At 42.5% G+C, this 20,378-nt stretch overlaps 1 protein-coding gene across 3 annotated transcripts in view; it reads left to right on the forward strand.

The window, feature by feature from the left end:
• The window catches only part of CAPZA2 (capping actin protein of muscle Z-line subunit alpha 2), a 59,231-nt gene extending 40,088 nt beyond the window's left edge, over window positions 1-19,143 (forward strand). For all 3 annotated transcript variants that reach the window (XM_073573345.1, XM_073573344.1, XM_073573346.1), the window contains exons 5-10: window positions 2,225-2,431; window positions 3,875-3,954; window positions 6,013-6,091; window positions 11,946-12,017; window positions 16,235-16,297; window positions 18,299-19,143. In XM_073573345.1, coding sequence (XP_073429446.1) covers window positions 2,225-2,431; window positions 3,875-3,954; window positions 6,013-6,091; window positions 11,946-12,017; window positions 16,235-16,297; window positions 18,299-18,439 — 642 coding nt within the window. In that variant the 3' untranslated portion in view covers window positions 18,440-19,143. The remainder of the gene's footprint in view (window positions 1-2,224; window positions 2,432-3,874; window positions 3,955-6,012; window positions 6,092-11,945; window positions 12,018-16,234; window positions 16,298-18,298) is intronic.
• Window positions 19,144-20,378: the final 1,235 nt, after the last annotated feature.

The following is a 20,378-nucleotide window of genomic DNA, read 5'->3' on the forward strand; positions in this document are numbered from 1 at the left end:
CTAGTCAGGGGGTGCACAATTTTTTTTTTTTTTTTTTTGTAGTGCCGGGGGACACATTTTTCATCTTTTATACTTTAAGGGACCACAATAAAACTTAAGCCACTTCGTGTCATACTAATATGGCATTGGTGCTCAAGCGGTGGCTAAATAATGAAATTCTCATATACTCTTTTAAATTGGTTATTTTTCCCCAGCTGCTGTTCATGTCAGCACACACATCTCACAAAATAAACAACTTCCATTGTGCCCAAGACTGCATACAAATAAAGGAGGAACATCCCTCCCCCCTCTACAGTGGCAGAGGAGCATTCCTGCAGTGGAGACTAAAGGCCCCGTCACACATAGCGATCTCGCTAGCGAGATCGCTGCTGAGTCACAAGTTTTGTGACACAACAGCGATCTCACCAGCGAGATGGCTATGTGTGACAGCGATCAGCGACCGGCCCCCCTGCCGGTATCGCTGATCGCACTTGGAAACCTCTGGACATTTCTTTTGTCGCTGATCTCCCGCTGGCCAGCACGCATCGCTGTGTGTGACAGGCGGGAGACCAGCGATCAGCGATAAAATAATGAAAAAATTTACTATTCTCACCTTCCAACGTCCCGCGCAGCATTCCCGCCTCTCTCCACGCTCCGGTCCCAGTAATACTTTGCAAGAATGACCGCGAGACTTCGCGATCCAGCGAGAACGGACGTCATCACGGTTATTCTTGCAAAGGATTACTGGGACCGGAGCATTGAGAGAGGCGGGAGTGCTGCGCGGGACGTCGGAAGGTGAGAATAACAATATTTTTTATTTTAATTCTATTTTTGACATGTATCATCGCTGTGCTAATCCCTGGTGAAGCTGTCTGTTTGACAGCTCACCAGCGATCACATAGCGATTCACCAGCAATCCTGACATGTTGATATTGTTGTCGGGATCGCTGGTAAGTCGCTTAGTGTGACGGGGCCTTAAGGCTGGGTTCACATTAGCGTTTGAGTCTGCAGCGTGGTGCTGTGGACTTCTTTCCTTAAACTCCACCCACTTCTGCATGCGTCCTGCGTACCTATCTTTAACATTGTATGCAGGAACATGCGTTGTATGTGGATGCGTCCGCGTGCGTAGTTTTGAAGTGCCCACCGAACGCAACATGTTGCATTTTCTTGTGTTCGGGCACGCCAAAACAAGGCTCACAGACTCGAGCCATTAACCAGTTCCTCCACACGGAAGCTCTTATCACAGTGCAGGGATGTGACTGTGTGATAGGAGCCTCTCGGTAACCAATGCAAGCTCCTGTCTGCCACTGAACAATCTCCCCTGCGGTGAAGGAAAGTGCTGATTGGTTCTGGAGCACCGGTTTTCTGCAGATACACTGATCAGCTGTATCTGGTCTGCACTGCATGGGCCACAACTAGAAGCAGAGTGGGTTGTGCACCCCTGCTGTAAAGGATATATGCAATTAACAATGTTCTAACAAATGTAAATGTACAAGGTAAAAGGGAAAGGCTTGCATTTGGTAATGGAACATGATTATGGTGTGCAGACAAGTTTAGGATTGACATTCGTATCCACTAGTTTCATAGCCACAACCTGGACTTAAGGCCCTTTTACATTTAGCAATGCACCAGCGATCCGACGAGTGATCCGACCCGGTCAGGATCGCTGGTGCATCGCTAAATGATCGCTAGTGAGCTTTCACACAGAAAGACCTCACAGCGATTCAGCAGCGACGCAGCGGACGATACTTACCTTTCACATACAGCGATCCTGGCGTCCTCCCGCCCGCCTCCACGCGTCGCTCGTCGTCACAGCAGGAAGCCCCAGCAGGAAGCTGACGACGAGAAATGGAGCCGCCCAATCTCGCGCAATCAGCGATGGACAGCGGGGGAGTCGGTAGTTGGTAAGTATCACACATAGCGATATCGCTAGCAATATTGCTATAACGTCACAAAACCGGTGACGTTATAGCGATATTGCTAGCGATATCGCTTAGTGTAAAACCCCCTTTAATTTCTGGGATTTTTCTTATGGTCTTGCTAGGGAATACTTGCTACAACTAGGTAAAATTCAGAAAAACAGTTTTTATATCATCGCCATCACTTGTCATATCCCAAAAGCTGTAACTTTCTAAGGTTCAGCTACTGGTTTGATAACTTTCCTCTGTTTCCATTCACCCCTGTGCTGCTCTGTTTGTTGTCATAAAGCCATCACTTCTATTTTAATATTTGAATCTTAATTCAGGTATTAATAACAGAGCATGGAGATCTTGGCAATGGAAGATTCCTGGATCCTAAAAACAAGATTTCATTCAAATTTGATCACTTGAGAAAGGAGGCAAGCGACCCAAGGCCCTATGAAGGAGAAAATGCCATAGAGTCTTGGAGAAATGTGGTTGACGCTGCAGTGAGATCCTATGTGAAAGATCATTATACAAATGGAGTTTGTACTGTAAGTCTATTTCTAGGACTCCTCTCCCTAAGTTGTTGGGAAGTATAGGCAGAGATCTGCCTAATCTGATGCTTACCCTGGCTGGCTTCTCCCCACCGCACTCTAGTTCATAGACAAGTCTGTGTAAACGCAAGACTTGAACTTGACTATTGACTAGAGCAGAGCAAGGAGAAGTATGAGTGGGGGCCCTGGGCTAGTCTCATCTCTCCCTACAATCCACAACTGGTTTGTTAAATGATGCTTTCTCTGAAATGCCACAGCGTATCAGAGCAAAATGTACCTATTTACATACCTGCAGCCAGGCTCTGATTCATGCTGCCCATGGTTTAACCCCTTTTCGATGTTGGGCATAATAGTACACCCACGTCGGAATCCCTCCCTTTCTAACAGCTGCGGGTGGAGTCGCGATCCATCCACAACTGTTATCCTGTTAAATGCTATTGTCGCTCTCTGACAGCGGCATTTAACTCGCGCTTCCAGTAAGCGCGCCAGAAATCCTGCCCATCGGTGACCCCATCATGTGATGGTGGGTCACCGATATGTTGGCATGACAACCAGAGATCTGCTGGAGACCCCTATGGTTGTCATAGCCAAATTGCTTTGAGTGCTGCATTTGTGCTACATACAGGCAATCTGATCATCTCCTGTATGTATCAGATTGGACAACTGCAGCTTCTAGTTTCCCATAGAGACTGTTGAAGCATGAAAAAAGTAAAAAAATAAATAAATAAATTTTCAAAATAGTAAAACATAAAGTTCAAATAACCCCCCCTTTTCACCCCATGCAAAATAAAACGATAAAAAAACCACATACACATATCTGGTATCGCCGCGTTCAGAATTGCCTGATCTATCAATATAAAAAAAGAGTTTACCCGATCTGTATATGGTGTAGTGAGAAACAAATTCGAAGCCCCAGAATTACATTTTTTTTTTTTGGTCACCACTACATTGCAATAACGGGCGATCAAAAGATCATACCTACACCACAATGGTATCTAAAATAAGTCACCTCAGCACGCAAAAAATAAGCCCTCACACAACCCCAAATCACGAAAAATGGAGACGCTACAGGTCTCGGAAATGGCAGGTCAGTTTTAGCATTTGGTGAATATGGTAAAAACTGTGGGATTGCATTTTTTTTTTTTTTTGCAATTTCACCGCACTTGGAATTTCTTTCCCGTTTTCCAGTACACTATGTTAAAACCAATGGTCTCGTTCAAAAGTACAAGTCCCGCAAAAACAAGCCCTCACACGGCCATATTGACCGAAAAATAAAAAAGTTATGGCTCTGAGAAGGGGAGCAAAAAATGAAACCACAAAATGAAAATACCTCCGGTCATGAAGGGGTTAAGCAGTGTGAATCAGCAGACAAGTTCCCTTTAAGTATTTGTTCTAGCAATGATTTGCCAAGTTTGAGCCATAAAAAATTAATGTTTTCAGGTGTATGGCAAAACAATAGATGGACAGCAAACAATAATTGTATGCATTGAGAGTCATCAGTTTCAAGCTAAGAACTTCTGGTGAGTAATTGTGCTGTCATTCTTGAAGATTTTGTGGCACTTACTAATATGTAGGTACAGCAGGGTCTCCTCCTGCCCTGGTCAGTACAGCCTTCTTAAGCATGTAAATTTATTGTTACATTTTAGCCACTGAGCTGACATTTCATGCAGCTCTGTAAAGGCATGTGCACATATCCAGTACTTTCAGCAGCGAAATCTGCTGCAAATGCTTGTGTTGGCGCAAAATTTGAGCAAAATACACACGTTTTTGCATGCGTTGTGTTGCTTTTTTCCCTTATTCATTTGAATAGGTGAAAGGCTGAAAAAATTGACATGGTGCAGATTTTAAACTGCTTCAAATGTGCAAGGAAGAAAACAGCATGTGTACGAGTTGTCAAAAATCTCATTCACTTTGCTGGTACAGTAAAGCACTGCGTTTTTTTGCAGCTAAAACACTGTGTGTGAATAAACCCTAAGGCTGAGTGCAGATGGACTTTTTGGCCCTGCGGATTTTTCCGCGCAGAATGGAAGAAATCCGCAGGTCAAATGACCTCCAATTTTCCTGCGGATTTCTTCCATTTTTCATGCGGTTTTCATGCGGTTTTTTGTGCGGTTTTCCTCCTGCGGATTTGGTGACAGGGGAGATGGAAAACTGCACAAAAGTAACATGCTGCGGATTTTGTACCGCAGGAAAACCGTGCGGAAAAATCCGCAGCGTCTGCACAGCGGGTTTTTTTTTTTTTTCATTGATTTTAAGGCTACTGTACATCACAATGCAGAAATGCAACGTTTCTGCGCGGTAAAATCCGCTGCGGAACCGCTGCAAATCTGCATCGTGTGCACACAGCCTTAGACACTCTTATGATCTGTGAATCGGCTGTGAGCATGAAGTCTGTTCGGCTATGTGCACACTTTGCTTTTTTGCGGTTTGTATTTTTTGTTTTTTTTTTTTTCCCTGTAGCCAAAACCTGATCATCTTAGCAGTTTTTATTATGCATTTCTTATATAGCGCAATTCTACAGTGCTTTACAGACATTATCATCGTGGGGTAAGAAACCAGAGTACCCGGAGGAAATCCACACTAACTCTTTGCAGATGTTGTCCTTGGTGGGATTTGAACCAAAGACCCCAGTGCTGCAAAGCAGCAGTGCTAACCACTGAGCTACCGGCTTTACTGTGGGGTGTAGTTTTTTTTTTTTGTTTTTTTTTTTTTTGCTTTACTTGCATTTTTTTTTTGTTTTTCCATTTTTCTGGATCTCACAGATCTGCTTTGCTTTCAGCTTGCAAGTAATAATAATGCAAGGTGTTAGGCCACAAATACAGGACGTATGGGAAACCATAACATTTTTTTTGAGAGACCGGGCAACTTGATCACTTATTTACGGGAAAAAGTTTTATGTCTGACAAAAAAGACTATTCTAAACTAAAACTCTGCCAACCGATAGCTTTTTTTTTTTTTTTTTTTTTTTGCACTTATTGCTTTCTGTGGTTGAAAAAACGCAAAAAGCACTGAAAGTAGCTCCAAAAAAAACTGACAGAAGTGACATACTGCAGTTTTCCATTTGTGTCATGAAAAAACTAGCTTGTGCATGACATTTCTGAAATCTCATAGCGTTTGCTGGTACTGTAAAAGGCATTTAATTTGCATTTAAAAAAAAAAAGTGTGAACATAGCCTTAGTATACCGCAACTCTTTGGTGGGGCGTTTTACAGTCGGTTTGTGCTTGTTGCATATTTTGAGTCTGTATTTTATAACTGATAAAACTGGACTGGGTCCAAAACCTAGCGCGCAGGCAAATCTTTCCATAATGGTTTGTCATAGCTTACCATCCTGGTATTGGCTTACAAATACGGAAGTAAATTACTGACACCATTACACAAATGTAAATGATGCTGGAAGTTATTTAGCCTCAATATGGCATATTCACTGTATATTGTGGATTCGGCTAGAGGAGGGAGCTGCGTGCTAGTGTATGAAGTTTAAGCAGATATACAATAAGGTGAATCCATTTCGCTCTGAGCTACATTTTATAGGGTTTGCAATGTACAGCACATACTGTGATCTTAATTTCTTTTACAGGAATGGACGCTGGAGGTCAGAATGGAAGTTTACAATAACACAATCCACTACCAGGGTGGTTGGCAGTCTGAAAATTCAGGTATGATTTTTGCTGCCAATAGATGTTGCACATAAAGACAGACAACAAAATCTGAGGTATAAAATACATTACACTCTCATGTCTCTATCTTGTTAAAGTAGGTATCTGAGAAATTGTGAAAATGTCACTTTACACAGCACAGAAAAAATGTAAGACAATTTTTGTAGCCAGAAGTCTTTGGAAAGCACAACCTTAAATATACAACATTTTCTAAAAATAAGTAAGATTTTCTGAAAAAATATAGCATTATATCTAGAGTGGCTTTTAAATCTACAAAAAATAGGTTTGTGTGAACGATGCCTTGGAGTTAAAACACACGTTTTGGTATCTACTTTAAACGTTCTGTTCCAAGTATTTAACCCCTGAACAACCGCCAATACGCATCAGGAAACGGCTGCTGCTAAGGGGTCTTATTCCCTCATAGCCATTTTTAAAGCAACCATTTTTAAAGCAAGTTAATAGAGCCACCCACAGTTCAAAAATCTCTGGGTGGTAGCCGGTGGCTAAACCACAGGTAGCCAAAACCCTGGAGAACAATGTCAGGTCTGGATTTTCAAAGAATAACAGCAGTTATGTAAAAATGATGCCCCCCACCAAAGCCACCTCTTTTATCTCCATCACTGGTTCACCTGCTCCATCCCGACACTTTGTCAGCCTGCGACAGCAGGGATTTTTTCTTATTAGTTCCTTACTTTTGATCACTGTGATAGGATCTGTCACAGTGATGAAAAGCCCAATAATTAATAACTCATCCCTTTAGTTAGTTTTGTTTAGTTTTTTTTTTTTTTTAGGGTTGGGGTTTTTTCAAGAGTAAAAAAAAAAAAAATGACTATATGATGACATATTCGATATGACAGCCTAATGTCAAATTTTGTGTAGTACCTTTTGGGTTCAAAATCCTTGAGGGGTGTAGTTTCCAAAACTGGGTGAGTTGTTGGGATTTTCTGCTGTTTAGGCACCTTAGGGACCCTGCAAATGTGACATGGTTCCAAAATTCAAATATTGCTTCTTCCGTTCTGAACCCTGATGATTCTCCCAACAGAACTTTTTGACTACATGTGGGGTATCGCTGCGCTCAGAAGAAAATGGGTAACAAACTGTGGGATCCACTTTTTACATCTTGCAAAGGGGAAAAATTGGGGCTAAATGCAAGATTTTAGAGGTAAAAAAAAGTGTTTTCATTACACTTTGCATTAATTCTTGTGTAGCACGTGAAAGGTTAGAAAAAATAAAAATCCTGACAGCACTTTTGAAGTGTTTAAGATAGTATCACTTGTGGAGAGTTTCCAATGTATTGTTCCTCAAAGTCCATTTAAATCTGAATAGGTCCCTAAAATTCAGGTTTTGTAAATTTGTTGACAAAATGAGAAATATATGTCGCGAAAAAACAATCTCTGAATCACTGGGATTCATTGAAGCGTTCCAGAGTTGTTGCTAAATAAAGTGACTCTGGTCATATAACTAAAATTTGTCCTGGTCATTAAGGTCAAAATTGGCTCGTCACTAAGTGACTAACCCCTTTCTGTCATGTGACGTACTATCCCTTCCATGTGCCCTGGGACTTAATTCCCAGGGATGGGATAGTACGTCACAGCGATCAGCGGCTCCCACGTGGTGAGCGCCACTGTTCGCGGCCGGGTGTCAGCTGATTATCACAGCTGACATCCGGCACAATGTGTCAGGGGCGGTCACGGACCGCCCCCGACACGTTAACCCCCTTGCACACCGCGATCAAACACGATATCGGTGTACCGGGGGTTAAAGGGAAGCATCGGCAGGGAGGGGGCTCCATCCGTGCTTCCCTGAGCCCCCCACAGCAGGGCAATGTGCAGCGCTGCTGCGGGGGGCTCCATCTCTACAGGTCCCCGAATCCAAGATGGTGACGGGGGCCTGCAGGGAGCTGGCTTCCTCATGCCTGCAAAGCGTAGACGAGGAAGCCTTGTGCAGTGCCTGTGAAAAAAAAAGTGTAAAAATAATTTTTTTAAAAATCGCTAAATTTAATAAAAAAAAAAATTCCCTAATTCATTTTTTGGAAATAAAAAACAAAACAAAAGTACACATTTGGTATCGCAGTGTCCGTAACCACCCGCCCTATAAAACTGTACCATTAGTTAACCCCTTAAAAAATAAATAAAAAAACGAAGCAAATAATTTATCATAACGCCGAACAAAAAGTGCAATAACACGCAATCAAAAAGACGCATATAAATATCCATGGTACCGCTGAAAACGTCATCTTGTCCCGCAAAAAACGAGCCGCCATACAGCATCATCAGCAAAAAATAGTTATAGCTCGCAGAATAAAGCGATACAAAAATAATTTTTTATATAAAATTGTTTTCATTGCATAAAAGCGCCAAAACCTAAATGAGGTATCGCTGTAACTGTACTGACCCGAAGCATAAAAGCGCTTTATCAGTTTTACCGCACGCGGAACGGTGTAAACGCACCCCCCAAAAGAAGTTCATGAAACGCTGTTTTTTGTTCATTTCTACGTCCCAAAAATCGGAATAAAAAGCAATCAAAAGATGTCACGTGCCCGAAAATGATACCAATAAAAACGTCAACTCGTCCCACAAAAAATAAGACCTCACATGACTCGGTGGGTCAAAATATGGAAAAATTTATAGCTCTCAATATGTGGTGATGCAAAAACTATTTTTACAATAAAAAGCGTCTTTTAGCGTGTGACCGCTGCCAAAAATAAAAACCGCCATAAATAGTAAATCAACCCCCCCTGTTATCACCCCCTTAGTTAGGGAAAAATAAAAATTATTAATAAAATAGGGTTAGGGCAGGGTTGGGGCTAGGGTTTGGGGCTAGGGTTAGAGTTATAATTGGGGGTTTCCACTGTTTGGGCACATCAGGTGCTCTCCAAGTGCAACATGGCGTCTGATCTCAATTCCAGCCAATTCTGCATTGAAAAGTCAAATGGTGCTCCTTCCCTTCCAAGCTCTGCCATGTGCCCAAACAGTGTTTTACCCCCACATATAGGGTATCCGCCTACTCAGGACAAATTGCAAAACAACTTTTGGGGTCCAGTTTCTCCTGTTACCCTTAGGAAAATAAAAATTGGGGGCAAAAATATCATTTTTGTGGAAAAAAATGATTTTTTTTATTTTCACGCCCGGGCATTATAAACTTCTGTGAAGCACTTGGGGGTTCAAAGTGCTCACCACACATCTAGATAAGTTCCGTGGGGGGTCTAGTTTCCAAAATGGGGTCACTTGTGGGGAGTTTCAATAGTTTAGGTACATCAGGGGCTCTCCAAACGCACATGACACCCGCAGACCATTCCATCAAAGTCTGCATTCCAAAACGTCACTACTTCCCTTTCGAGCCCCGACGTGTGCCCATATAGTAGTTTTCTCCCACATATGAGGTATCAGCGTACTCAGGAGAAATTGGACCCCAAAAGTTGTTGTCCAATTTGTCCTGTTACCCTTGGGAAAATAAAAAAATTGGGGACTAAATGATCATGTTTGTGGAAAAAAATACGATTTTTTTATTTTCATGCCCGGGCGTTATAAACTTCTGTGAAGCCCTTGGGGGTTCAAAGTTCTCACCACACATCTAAATAAGTTCCTTGGGGGGTCTAGTTTCCAAAATGGTGTCATTTGTGGGGGGTTTCCACTGTCTTGGTACATCAGGGGTTTTCCAATCGCGACATGGTGTCCAATCTCAATTCCAGCCAAAAAAAGTCAAATGGCGCTGCTTCCTTTCCGAGCTCTGCCATGCGCCTAAATAGTCGTTTACACCCACATATGGGGTGTCGGCGTACTCAGGACAAATTGCACAATAACTTTTAGGGTCCTGTTACCCTTGGGAAAATAAAAATTGGGGGTGAAAAGATCATTTTTGTGGAAAAAATATGATTTTTTTTAATTGTACCGCTGTACGTTATAAACTTCTGTGAAGCCCTTGTGGGTTCAAAGTTCTCACCACATATCTAGATAAGTTCCTTGGGGGGGTCTAGTTTCCAAAATGGGGTCACTTGTGGGAGGTTTCCACTGTTTAGGTACATCAGGGGCTCTCCAAACGTGACATGGCGTCCGATCTGAATTCCAGCCAATTTTGCATTGAAAAAGTCAAACTGCGCTCCTTCCCTTCTGAGCTCTGCCATGCGCCGAAACAGTGGTTCCCCCCACATATCAGGTATCAGCGTACTCAGGACAAATTGCACAATAACTTTTCCATTCCAATTTCTCCTTTTACACTTGGTAAAATAAAAAAAATTGAACCTGAAGTATTTTTTTTGTGGAAAAAAAGTTGAATGTTTTTGTTTTTTTTTTTAAATATTCAAAAAATTCCTGTGACGCACCTGAAGGGTTAACAAACTTCTTGAATGTGGTTTTGAGCACCTTAAGGGGTGCAGTTTTTAGATTGGTGTCACTTTTGGGTATTATTATTTATTATTATTTATTATTATGCCATTTTTTCCATGGCGCTTTACATGTGAGGAGGGGTGTACATAACACAAGTACAGTAATCTTAAACAATACAAGTCACGACTGGTACAGGATGAGAGAGGACCCTGCCCGCGAGGGCTCACAATCTTTTCTATCATATAGACCCCTCAAAGTGTCTTCAAATGTGATGTGGTCCATAAAAATAAAATGGTGTTGCAAAAATGAGAAATCGCTGGTCAACTTTTAACCCTTATAACTTCCTAGCAAAAAAAAAAATTTTGGTTCCAAAATTGTGCTGATGTAAAGTAAACATACGTGAAATGTTATTTATCAAGTTTTTTGTTTGCCATATCTCTGTGATTTAAGGGCATAAAAATTCAAAGTTGGAAAATTGCGAAATTTTCAACATTTTCGCCAAATTTCCGTTTTTTTCACAAATAAACCCAAGTTATATGAATGAAATTTTACCACTAGCATGAAGTACAATATGTCACGAGAAAACATTGTCAGAATCACCGAGATCCATGGAAGCGTTTCAGTTATTACCTCATAAAGGGACAGTGGTCAGAATTGTAAAAATTGGCCCTGTCATGAATGTGACCCCCACTCTTGGGGGTTAAGGGGTTAAACCTGTTTTCTAAAACCCTGTCCCTTAGCTACAGGTTTTTTTTGTTTTTTTTTATTATAAAAACAAAGGTCTTTACTTGGGTCCAGCAGTGAGTTTCCTTTGCTACTCCCAGTGTCTGGCTGCAGCACTGTAAATGAGACGGTAGCCCTGCAGACAATCGGTGAGCTCAGTGACTCATGCGATCAACTTGGGCAGAACTGCGGTACTCCGTTATTGGCTGCAGCACTGCTGGATTTTGAATGCAGGTGATTCCGCAAGATAAATAGACATGCTGTGGTCTAGAAAGACTCACCACTTGTGCGTCTCAGGAGGTAAGCCGCGGGTGTCGGAGCACGCATAGTGGAGATGTGATTTTGCAGCGTCCAACCCGCAGCGTTTTCTGACCGTGGGAACATACCCTAATTGCTTTTTTCTCGAGGGTGAGGTGTTGCATGGGGGAATTAGTGTCATGCTTTCTGAAGTCTCTGGTTGGCATAACTAAACATTCTGTTCTACTAAACATTCTGTTCTACTTTATGGCTTGCAAGATACAACACATATACACATCTCTAGCCACTACATTTATGGACTGATGGCCTTAGAGGGGCACTTTGTCTTATCAGGGATGAAAAATATTTTTGTCCTGGTATATTTAATATTCAGGAAACTTAGAACAGTTTCATATTTGACTGATCTTTTGATCGTTCTGTGGTTTTAAACAGGACTACATTATCTTATTGCTTCTGTTTTGTTTTAACACATTTTTTTTAAAACTTACCGTAGGTTTTATATGTTTTAGTTATACATTTCTAAAATTTGAGTTGCTTTTTTCATACAGGTCCATTATTATGAAGACGGTAATGTTCAGCTAGTGAGCCATAAAGATATTGCAGAGTCACTAACAGTGACGGTAAGTGCACAATGTTACTGCAGCTGTGAAAGCTCATTCACGTACTGAAAAGTAACAGCCAATTTTTAACTTAATGCTTTTTGGAGTACATATGTTTCTATAACTTTTTATTGCATGTTTGAGGAGAGGTAGAGCGAATAAAAAAAAAAAAATTTTGCATCTACTGTACAGGTTAAATTTTTTTTTTAATTTTTATTTGTAAAGAAAAGGGGTGATTCATATAGTTGTTGTGTGTTTTTTTTTTTTTTTTTTTTAATAAATATTCTTAAACCCCCTCCGTCCACCTTCACCCCCCCAAAAAAAAAAATAAATATATCTATATATCTATATATCTATATATATCTATATCTATATATATCTATCTATCTATCTATCTATCTATATATATATATCTCTAAGTATATAATGCAATATTCAGTATTGCAGTATGTGGAAGCGCTTGAACAGCGCGAAACGGCCGTTGTCAGTTTGTGAACACTCTTGCCACACCACTCTGACCAGACATGTAAATATGTGTCAATAAAGGAGCTATATTTTATCCTGTCGAGTGCGACCTTTCCTATACTTGGATTCAATAATATAATACATTGGGTTCAGTGTAACTGGTTTCATAATAGTTTGGGAAAGTTATGAAATGTTCTGTTCCTTATCTAAGGATCTCCGCTTTTAGCTGAGATGAATCTGTGCTGCACTGTATGCACATGCTCAGTAGTGAGGCCGTGCTGTGGAGTTTGGAAAATTTCAGTGTTGTGGAGTCGGTAAGCCAAACCTTTGACTCCTCAATTTCCCTGTGTTTGCAATAACCAATAAAAAAAATGATTTAAATGGCTCAACATAATTAATATAACAAGTGGTTTGGCAAAATTCTACACAAAATGCCAGTTTTACTGAATAATGCAGTTTCAGAATTATTCAACACCTTATTTGTAGAACATCATTGATTCCATGGTGCAGTAGATGAGAAGGGGGTTACATAAAGGACACAAATATAAAATACATTTTGTTCAATGTCAGACTGATACAGAGAGGAGAGGGTCCTGCCCTTGTGGGCTTACATTCTAGAAATGTCTTTAGTACTTTGCAAAGTATCTTTGGCTTTTATGACTTGCTGCGGATGGACAGGATGAATAGCCAGACACCAGCTTCTGTATTACTGAGGAATATTAGACTACTAGAAATTGGCCCGATGCTATAGCATCGGGAGTGCGGTGAAACATAGACGTCACCGCTATTCCCCACGCAGGCGCAGTAACAGCCGCGTCGTTACCGCGCATGCGCGGGTAGAGCGCGCTGTTTTGACTGTTACTGCACATGCGTGGGAATAGTGGTGACGTAAATGTCACTTGCGTGAGTGACATACACGTCATCGCTATTCCCGTGCATACGGCCACAGACTGCGCCTGTGACTGCCGCGGTGCCTTATGGGTTTCGGGGACAGCGCCCGGAAGCCCCAGCTGGCGATTATATTATAAGATGGTCAAACTGCAGCATCATTTACTGGGATGGAAAGCAGGAATCCTCTGCATAGAACCTTGACTGCTCTTCTCATAGTGGTGTAGCAGGTTTCCATACTGATATCTGCACGTTGGCATCCATGCCAGTGTAAGACTCCAGGGCTGTGGGTGCTGTGGGTGAGCGCACCAGCAGCCCAGCCTCCAGCTGATGTCAATTCTCCTGCTGTAATCATCCCAGCAGTAGGAGAAGCAGCACTCTCTCCCCAGCGTTTCCCATACACTACAGACTGCCAGGCGCTGCTCTGCAGATCACTACTGGACGAACACAGGAAGGTCATTGCTGCCCACCCTGCCCAGCTCCTACTCACACCGCACACCTAGGAGGAAGGTGTCTGACGGGATCCTAAACTTCCTGTCTGCGTTCCAAGCCTCACTACCACTGATGGCAGCTGGGCTGAAGGACCTGTGATGATGTGTGGGCGGAGTCTGACTTCTGGCTGTGCTGCTGTACTGTGTTCAGCAAGTGGCACTGCCGCGGTGCATTATGAGATTCGGAGACAGCGGCCTTCTGGTGATTTATATAGATTCCTCATGGAATCTACCGCTGGCTGCCACCAGATTCCTGAGAAGGTAAGCTAGTCAAAAACTATAAAGTGACTGCAAAAGACCTGCAGCAATATTTGGTGGCAACAGGCACTGAGGTTTCAGTTTGCACATTAATGCTCACACTAAATTTCCCCTCTCCAGTCCATGCTTAACCCCATCAAGACCCTTCCCTTTTTCGTTTTTGTTTGTTTTCCGCTCCCCTTCTCAGAGCCATAACTTTTTTTTTTTTTCCTTCAATATGGCCATGTGAGAGCTTGTTTTTTTGCAGGACACATTGTACTTTTGAACGACACCATTGGTTTTACCATGTCGTGTACTAGAAAACGGGCAAAAATTTAAAGTGTGGTAAAATTGTCAAAAAAGTGCAATCCCACACTTGTTTTTTGTTTGGCGTTTTTACTAGGTTCACTAAATGCTAAAACTGACCTGCCATTATGATTCTCCAGGTCATTAAGAGTTCATAGACACCAAACATGTCTAGGTTCTTTTTTTATCTAAGTGATGAAAAATAATTCCGAACTTTGCTAAAAGAGAAAAAAATTGCGCCATATTCTGATACCCATAGCGTCTCCATTTTTCGTGATCTTGGGTCTGGTGAGGGCTTATTTTTTGCGTGCTGAGCTGACGTTTTTAATTATACCATTTTTGTGCAGATATGATCTGTTGATCGTCCGCTATTGCATTTTAATGCAATGTCGTGGCGACTGAAAAAAACATAATTTTGGCGTTTTAATTTTTCAGGGTAATTTTTTTTTTTTTGTCTCTTAATTGATCAGGCGATTCTGAACGCGGTGATACCAAATGTGTATGTTTGATTTTTTTTTTTTTTATGGGCTGAAAGGGGGGTGACTTGAACTTTTTTTTATATCTTTTAAAACCTTTTTACTTTTGGCATTCTTCAATAGTCTCCATGGGAGACTAGAAGCTGCCATAGCTCGATCGCCTCTGCTACATAGAGGCGATGATCAGATTGCCTCTGTGTAGTAGAATTGCTGACTTGTGACGCTCGTAGCAATCCGGCACTGACAACCATAGAGGTCTCCAGGAGACCTCGGTTGTCATGCCAACACACCGGTGACCCAGCGCCTGAGCCCACATCAAAGGGAGGGAAGCGGTCTACGCAGTACTAGTACGGCGGAAATCGTAAAGGGGTTAATGCAGCAGCCAAGGTCCTCTGGCTAATCGGTACTCGGATGCCTCCGCTCTGTGCCGGCTATTGCACTGGCTGCCCATGCATTATAGGATCCAATTTAAACTGCTTGTTCTCACCCAGAAAGCCCTCCACAGTGTGGCACCCCCCTACATCACCTCCCTCATTTTTGTTAACAGCCTACCCGCTCGTTAAGCCCCACAAGCGACTTTCGACTAATCTCTGCACTAATCTGTGCCTCCTACTCCCGGCTCCAAGACTTCTCTCGAGTTGCACCAATCTTTTAGAATGCTCTGCTCCAGGAAATTAGGACTAACTATAACTTGAAAAGTTTTAGGCGCTCCCTAAAACAAATCTGTTTAGGGCGGCCAATCTCGTTCCCTAATCTAACTATATATATAGCCCATTCATTACTTCTCTGAATATAACTCTCCATCAAACTCCACCGCACCCAAAAGCACTACAAATACTGGCTTGTGACTGGCTCATGCAGCCTTTATCTATCCTCCATTTCCTCAAGATGGCTGGACCTTCATTGTAAAGAAGAACCTGTACTTTGTCACCCCCACCTCATTGTAGATTGTAAGCTCTTACGAGCAGGGTTGTCATTATCTTTGCGTAAATTATTGTATCACCTTTAATTTTGCTACCCATGACTGTTGTGTATGAACTGTTGAGGAAGAAAAGTTTTAGTATTCTGTTTTCTTGACTAAATCTGGACCGTTTAGGGCTTTTGAATCGACAGTATGCCTGGAGGAGGAGGAGAGAGTGAAGCAGGCTGATGGCTCAGATGCTCTGTTGCATTTCTACAGCGTGGGAATTGAATAATTTTGATTGCATTTGTACTTGCAATACCCACTAAATTTATTTACAATGGGGCTAATTGCCAAGCAAAGTAAGTCCTGTTATGTTTGTAAGGGCGTTTCATTATCCCTCAGCCAGCTAATGATGTGGGTTTTTTGTTTTGTTTTTAAGTCTTTAATTTTTTTTTTTTCCATTCTATTTAGAATGAAGTTCAAACAGCTAAGGAGTTCATTAAAATAATAGAGGATGCTGAAAATGAGTACCAGGTATGTCTTCAACATTTGAGAAATCTTGAATTGAAAATTCAATTATTTTATTTAATCTTGCCTAAAACAAAAAACAGTCTCTGGAGCTTCATCTCAGACTTATTCATCTCAATAAGGGAATAGTCTCATCCGGCAATCATACCTTGCCTAAATAGCGACAGACCAATGCTCATAACAATGTGACGTCTAGAACCAGGACCCTGTTAGAATCCAAACTGCAGGATCACGTTTGGATTCTAATAGGGTCCTGGTTCTAGACATCACATTGTTAGGAGCATTGGTCTGTCACTATTTAGGTAAGGTATGATTACTGGATCAGGCCATTCCCTTATTGAGATGAATAAGTCTGAGATGAAGCTCCAGAGACTGTGTTTATTTTAGACGCCACAGCCCCACTTGTGTCATTGGAGCTGGACAAAAATGATGGGATAATGCCAATATGTTGTGACTTTTTTCAAAGGTTTTTACAGCCGAATCCTAATGTGAACACTTTGATGAATTGGGCCCGATGCATGTAGACTCATTTTCATTGTACTTATTGAGGGGCTGCAGTCATGGAGTTTCAGAATAATATATATGCCTTATCGTGTCTGTCTGTAACCGAAATCGCGGGCCGCTGATTGGTTGCGGCCGCAACCAATCAGCGACAGGCGCAGCTGTTTGTCTGCGCCTGCCGGCAGGGGCAGACCTTAATCTGTAAAGAGAATTAAAATTAAAAAAAAAAAGTTATTCTCACCTTCCGACGGCCTCCTGTCGTCTTTCCACACGCCCGGCCTCACGTTCCCAGTAATGTTTTGCGGCTTAGACCGCTGATGACGTAACTCTCGCGAGAGCGAGAAAGAAGACCGTCAGAAGGTGAGAATAACTTTTTTTTTTTTTTTTTTTAATATTTTTGTACAGGACCGCGGCAGTGATTGGTCGTGGCTACAGGGCCGCGTTGCTGATTGGTTGCGGACAGAGGGCCGCGATGCTGATTGGTCGCAGCTACACAGAAAGGGGGGTGAGGGGACCATGCATACCAGGTTGAGGGGACCATGCATACCAGGATTGGGGGGTAATAGGACCATGCATACCAGGATTGTATCAGGAAAGGGGGGTGAGGGGACCATGCATACCAGGAAAGGGGGGTGAGGGGACCATGCATACCAGGAAAGGGGGGTGAGGGGACCATGCATACCAGGAAAGGGGGGGTGAGGGGACCATGCATACCAGGAAAGGGGGGGTGAGGGGACCATGCATACCAGGAAAGGGGGGGTGAGGGGACCATGCATACCAGGAAAGGGGGGGTGAGGGGACCATGCATACCAGGAAAGGGGGAGTGAGGGGACCATGCATACCAGGAAAGGGGGGGTGAGGGGACCATGCATACCAGGAAAGGGGGGGTGAGGGGACCATGCATACCAGGAAAGGGGGGGGTGAGGGGACCATGCATACCAGGAAAGGGGGGGGTGAGGGGACCATGCATACCAGGAAAGGGGGGGGTGAGGGGACCATGCATACCAGGAAAGGGGGGGGTGAGGGGACCATGCATACCAGGAAAGGGGGGGGGTGAGGGGACCATGCATACCACGATTGGGGGGGGAGTGAGGGGACCATGCATACCACGATTGGGGGGGGAGTGAGGGGACCATGCATACCACGATTGGGGGGGGGTGAGGGGACCATGCATACCACGATTGGGGGGGGGTGAGGGGACCATGCATACCACGATTGGGGGGGGTGAGGGGACCATGCATACCACGATTGGGGGGGGGGGGTGCATTATTATTAATTTGTCAAAAATAAACTGCATATATATATTCTAGAATACCCGATGCGTTGGAATCGGGCCACCATTTAGTTTTATATAACCATGTGGCATTCAGAACATCATATGGGTTGGGGCTCATATCGCATGGTCACTTTATTATGCTCTCCCCCCACATGTTATCTATATATACATCATATCAGACATTGAAATAATCCTAATATTTGTGTCACTTTTTTTTTTTTTTTTTGTAGACTGCAATCAGTGAAAACTACCAGACCATGTCGGACACTACTTTTAAGGCCTTACGCCGGCAACTGCCAGTGACACGCACCAAGATTGACTGGAACAAGATTCTTAGTTACAAAATTGGCAAAGAGATGCAAAATGCCTAACGTGAACATTGCATGACTGGATGATTTTCGTGTCTGTGCATATAAATAAACATGGTTACAAAAGTATTTGGAACTGCCAACTCGCCTGGTCAGCATGGCCCTCTGCTATTAAATCACTGTAATTCCAATAATTCAGCTACAGCACAACATTTCCCTTATAAGATTCATTTCCGTTTACATTTGGGGTTGGTATACGTGCTGTAATTAATGACTTCAATATATCAAAATAAGAGAAAACCGGTAGCTAGCGACGTAAGGCTAGTGTGCGAATATCTAGACTTGGTGCAGTACTACTCATTGTGCCAGCTCTATAACCAGGCTCTTCACGGTGGCTTTGCTATGTGAAGCGTTTCACCTGTGTGAATGCTCTGTTGTACCTTTTTTATATTTTGCTAAATTGAACTAACCCCTATAAGGTAAAGACAGTAATTAAAGCTGAGCGCTCCCGTTCCGGAATCGATAGATTGGTCATTGCTTACATTTATATAATAAATGCTTTCTTCCCATGACAGCTATTCAAATTGGCTTGAAATTTGTCTGCCCTTAATTCTTATTTTATTACATAGCCGCCGATGTATTATAACAAGGCAAACTGTAATATATATAATCCTGTACTCATTATCATGTCTGTCAGTTTATTTTTCTGTTTCTGCACTTGAAATGTATTACAATTCAATGTGACATTAAAATGCAGATTTTCTATTTCTCTGCGTGCAAATCTCTTATGACAAACCACCTTATTCCTGAAAATGGAAGAGCACCGCATCTTCACTGTAAGTAAACACATATTGAAGATAAGTTCGCCGTGGCCAAAACACCTCTAACCTGTAGCCAGCCATAGAATTTGCTTGATGACAATTTGGTCAGGAGGGTGGGATATTGGCTGCCAAACATTCCCATTTTATCTCGCTGTCGACCTATACAATGAGATGCTCAACAGCCCTCAATTGAATTTAAACTGGAATATTTTCCAGCATATGCATCAGACTTGAAATGCAATGTGAACAGGCCTGACACTGCTGCTTAGAGGGACAGGGCAGATGACATCAGTACTAGGTCCACAGCAATGAGTAGCTGAGTGTTGTGGCCATCAGTACAACACTTTGCAGAAACAGGCCATCTAGAAATATTTATTAAGCTGTTAAGCATAATTTTATAAAATGGAAATTCCTCTTTGTGCAGTTGTTACTGTTGGATACTTGTTATGATTTCCCCCAGATGTTCGGTTGTGGTTTGTTTTTAATTCCCTCTCAGAAACTTGACCTCGTCTCCAGCACCGCGATCCTTCTGTAGGAAGAGTGATGTCCGCTACTGTGAAGGCTAGGCGCTAACAACTTGCATACTAGAAGTGGCTTCCTCTCACAAGTCTGGGCACACTGAGTGAAATCAAAGAAACACTAGGGGGTGCCATAAATATAAGCAATATCCTCTTAGGCACTACTTTTTATCTGCAATTTCTTTTTCAGATCTAATCTAATTAGTTATGGATCAGCAATATGTCCTCTAGTGGTGGTGCTATAACTGTAAATCATAAATATCCTAAAGTATTTATAGATTTAGTACTACTACAATGCATCACAAGTGAAGCAAATTTTTTAAAACATCTCTATTTTATTCAGTTTCAAAATACACATACTCCTTGGCATAATGGTTGTCTGAGGAATGCTCTGCCACACAATGCACTTGGGCATGCAAATCATCAGGACTCACTGACTAGAGATGAGCGAATATGTTTGTGTTCCTTCTTATTCGGTAAGCTATAGCGCTTGCTGAATAAGCTGTAGGAACCCAGCTTCCTGGGTCGCGCCAGGTGAACAGCTGATCGGCGCCGCAGCTGCTTGTGTCACGGCTGTGTGACAGTCACAGCACACGCATGGAGAACCCAACACACAGGCTCTCCATGCATAATAAGAGGGAACCCGAACATTTTTGCTCATCT

This window comes from Dendrobates tinctorius, unplaced genomic scaffold (assembly GCF_039654945.1).
Source record: "Dendrobates tinctorius isolate UK_male_01 unplaced genomic scaffold, ASM3965494v1 ptg000035l, whole genome shotgun sequence".
In the NCBI taxonomy this organism is placed as follows: domain Eukaryota; kingdom Metazoa; phylum Chordata; class Amphibia; order Anura; family Dendrobatidae; genus Dendrobates; species Dendrobates tinctorius.